Source organism: Nestor notabilis, unplaced genomic scaffold, assembly GCF_000696875.1.
Source record: "Nestor notabilis isolate BGI_N333 unplaced genomic scaffold, ASM69687v1 Scaffold26753, whole genome shotgun sequence".
In the NCBI taxonomy this organism is placed as follows: Eukaryota; Metazoa; Chordata; class Aves; order Psittaciformes; family Psittacidae; genus Nestor; species Nestor notabilis.
In genome coordinates, this window is record NW_009921887.1 from 263 (window position 1) to 4515 (window position 4253).

Genomic DNA, 4253 nt, shown 5'->3' on the forward strand with positions numbered 1-4253 from the left:
TTATTTGTCAGGTCAGGAGTGGGTTATTTGTCAAGTCAGGAGAGGAGTTCGGTGGCGGCACCCTCCCCGGCTCCGCAGGAGTGGCCAGGACGCCGTGACGTTTCCTCTCTGTACTAGAACATGCACTTTTCAAATACGCTTTTTCTTCTCTGTTACTTTTAGTTGTGGTCTTAGTTTGTTTTTAATACAGAAACAAGGGGAGGGGGGGTCATTTTTCAAATGAACTCCCTAATCTTCTCTGCTTGGGATGCAGAATTACCTGCCTTGCTGCGCTAGTAAGTGTTCAGGGAGATGTGGCCTTAGAAGTCTGCACTGATTTAAATTTTATTAATGTTAGAGTTGTAGAGATAAAAAAGATATTTCCTTAATTTTAAAGGTGAAGCTAAAAAATAATAATCAGACCACTACTGGTGATTGCATATAATGCAGGGAAGTATTAATGAACTTACTTTAAAGTACTCTTTAATGTAATCTTACAGTTTGCATTTAAAATGACAGATCAACTTTAGTAACTCAAGCTCTTTTTTTTTTTTTTTACTCGGGAAACTAACAGTGACACTTGCTGAGGTGTCTTGTCCCTGTTTTTAAAAAGCTTAGTATCCCTAAGTTGTAATTTGGCAGGAATTGTTGATATTTAGGTGCCCGAATATACGTTTAAGTTAAAAGTGTAACTGATACTGTCTTAAGCCACACAAATGCCTGTGGTGAGTTTTAATAGTGTTAAAATTCTGTAGAAAAAAACCCCTCTATTTGAGGCATGATAAATTACCTTTTACAGGATCAAAGCCCTTTCCTCGCTACGGATACAAACCATCACCACCAAATGGTTGTGGATCCCCTCTATTTGGAGTTCAGGTGAGTATTTCCATTTGGGGCTTTTTCGTGTGTATTCCATACGTAACTTTCCTCAATGTAGGTGGTCTTCTCCCTCCCCTGTTCTAAGGATGAGACAGCATCCATGTACAATGTCTCTGCTTTTATCAGCTCCAACACAGGCTTTGGTAGTAACATATGGAAAATTTTAGTATTATAAAGGAACATAGTATAAACATTTTCACCATTGACATAAAATATTATAGGAATAAAACTGAATGTTGATGAGTAATTTCTAATTTTTGAATTTTTGGTTTAGTGTTCTGTTCTCAGAATATTGAAAGCATTGAATAACCCCGACTGCAGCTTTGTGAGAGTGGAGGGTTTGGCTCTGACTCCTTCTGTCCTTACTGACAGTAATCCATTTTCCTTAGTGCTAGAAAGAAAATACACATTAGCTTATGTACAGGATCTGTCTGGAATGGAGTTAACTTTCCTCATAGCAGGCTGCATGGTGCTGTGTTTAGGATTTTGGGCCAGAACACTGTGAGTGTTGGCTATTGCACAGTAATTGCACAGCTTTGGGGCTTTCTCTTTTTCTCCCATTCTGCCTCTCCATCACCCCAGAGCCCAGGCTGGGGCTGGGCAAGAGGATGGGAGGGGACACAGCAGGGGCAGCTGACCCAAACTGGTCAGAGGGATATTCTGTACCTCACAGAGTCACACTCCGCAGCAAGAACTGGAGTAGTGGAAGAAAGGAGGGGGTGATGGTGGTAGTACGTGTGTTTGGCTTCCAAGGCAGCTGTTGTTCAGACTGGCTGGGCATCCATCTGCTTGTGGGATGTGGTAAACGATTGCCTTCGCACTGCTAATTTTGTGGCATTTTCTTCTATTCATCTTTCAAACTGTCTTTATCTCAACCTACACGTTTTCTTGCTTTTGCTCTTCTTATTCTCTCCATTCCATGGAGGGGGATGGGAGGTGAGCAAGCAACTTTGTGGGTGCATGGCTGCTGGCTGGGGCAAACCACTGCAGCTTACTAGAGGTGAACAGCACAATGCAGAGATAAGTGAATGACAGCTGGATTGATTGCATTAGTTTTTAATTTCTGAGTGTTCCAGACTATTCGTAGGGTGCATCTTTCTTAACTGGAATACCAATGGAATGGTTGTGGGGGGATTTTCTTCACAGTTTGACATCGGTATCCCTTCGATGACAAAGTGCTGCAATCACCACGACAGATGCTACGACACTTGTGGCAATACAAAAAATGATTGTGATGAGCAGTTTCAGTCCTGCCTCTCCAAAATTTGCAGAAACGTGCAGAAAACGCTTGGAATCTCAGAGAGTGTCCAGGGTAAGTGTGAAAAAGCCTTTCTTTTATTTCAAGTTTAACTCAGCTTATTTGGCAAAGAATCTTTGTGCAGTGCAGAAATGCCCCATTTTCATAAGCTGATGCTATTGCTGAAAGATTCCTTGTACTGTCCCTCTGTCATGTAGCCCAGACACTCATACAGCAGAGCAGTGACACAGCACAGGAAAATGAGCAGGGCTAACGCTAACCATAAGTAGAAAAAATAATGCTTCCCTTTTAGGAGTGTGAATATGGAAATACAACTTGATCAAAATGCATGTATAATTCTTGCACTTACTGTAGCATAGCTGAATATTCATTGTTCTGGTGGGTGATTCCTAAATGTCTACTATGTATGATTGCTTGTAATCTGTAGGAAAAAACTGAATTGTATCCTTCTGTGAAATCAGATACTAGAATAATATAGTGATATAGTAGGAGTAATTAATGCTATCCCTTAGTGAATGTATTTTAGAGATTATAGTAACAGGCCATATGATATTCATTCTGGTTGTTGGCCTGCATTTGATGAATAAATGACATAACCATGCATTTTAACTTGGGGAATGTCACTTTTACACTAAGTAGTCCCACAAAGAGCAGAAAGTTTTTAGAGCAAGCCTGTGTTTAAACTTCTCAAATTCATTTAACTGCAGTTAAGTCATGACATTAGTGTTCAGTGTCACAATTGGTGAATGTTTGCTCAATTCTGTTGAGCTGCTGTTGAAGATAGCAACCTCTGCATAAACTGGGATGCAAAAAGTGAGAGGTAAAACAGCGCTCTCATCTTTTCAGGACCAAGTGGTGGTTTTTAGGCTTTTCAGTGATCAGAGAGCTGGAGAATCTCTCCTATGAAGAGAGGCTGAGAGAATTGCACTTTTTCAGCCTGGAGAAGAGAAGGCACCGGGGAGACCCTATAGCAGTCTTCCAGTACCTAAAGGGGCCTACAAGAAATCTGGAGAGGGACTTGCTACAACATGTAGTGACAGGACAAGTGGGAATGGCTTCAAGCTGAAACAGGGTAGATTTAGATTAGACGTTAGGAAAAAATTCTTCCCTGTGAGGTCGTGAGACACTGAACAGGTTGCCCAGAGAAGCTGTGGCTGCCCCATCCCTGGCAGTGTTCAAGGCCAGGTTGGACGGGGCTTGGAGAAACCTGGTCTAGTGAAAGGTGTCCCTGCCCATGACAGGAGGGGTTGGAACAAGGTGACTTTTAAGGTGTCCCTTTCAACCCAAACCATTCTATGATTCTATGTTTCTGACACTGATAACATTCCATATGCAATGAATTTTCTTGTTCATTTTGTTTGGCATATGAAAAATATTTACTCAGATCTGAAATTATTCTGTATGATTCAGTCTTTCATTTGACCATCTATTTGCTAAGCCCAGAGAAGATTTCTTCTTTTGTAGCATCATTCTGTTTGCCAGAGTAATTTCTGTTAGTTTCCTGTTCTCTTCGAAGAGTACTTTTAACTGAACTCCTCTTTGTTTGCAGCTTGTGAATCAACTGTTCAGCTATTGTTTGATGCGGTTATACACTTAGGATGTAAACCATACCTGGATAGCCAGAGAGCTGCATGTATGTGTCGTTACGAGGATAAGACAGATCTCTGAAAGAAGGTACTGAGATTTCAAGGTGTAGAGTAAGTCAAAGACTCATCTGGAATGAAGCAAGTGTTTGATTACAAAGCTTCTTGCTTTTCAGACAGTAATGTATTAGACACTGACATAAATATACTGGTTTGAAAGTCTTCTAATGTAAAACCTGAAACAAGTATTCTTTCTCATCCCTTTTGTGCCAGAAGCTTGAAACTAATTAGTTTCCTTTGGTGTATGTCCACTCAGGGTATGCTATTTTAAAACACTACTGCTATTTAAAATTTTGAAGAAAACTCCATAATAGGGAAATCAGAAGCACAGAAGAGTTGTATTGAATTCTCAGATGACTTTTAATATAGGTCAAATTTTAGGTTTGCTAGCAGTTGATGCATCTGATAGATCCCGCTTGTGGTACAGTTGCCTTCAGTTCTCTCTGAGGGATGCTGTCCTGTGGGTTTGTTTCTGAAACAAACAAAACCCCCAA

At 40.6% G+C, this 4253-nt stretch overlaps 1 protein-coding gene across 1 annotated transcript; it reads left to right on the forward strand.

Moving 5' to 3' along the window:
• Nucleotides 1–778: 778 nt before the first annotated feature.
• On the forward strand, nucleotides 779–3784 carry PLA2G12A (phospholipase A2, group XIIA; the record flags this gene model as incomplete). Its single annotated transcript, XM_010011348.1, has 3 exons — nucleotides 779–855; nucleotides 2005–2170; nucleotides 3666–3784. Coding segments are annotated over 3 exons (362 nt in total), but the record flags the coding sequence as incomplete, so codon positions are not given.
• Between the last annotated feature and the right edge of the window lie 469 nt (nucleotides 3785–4253).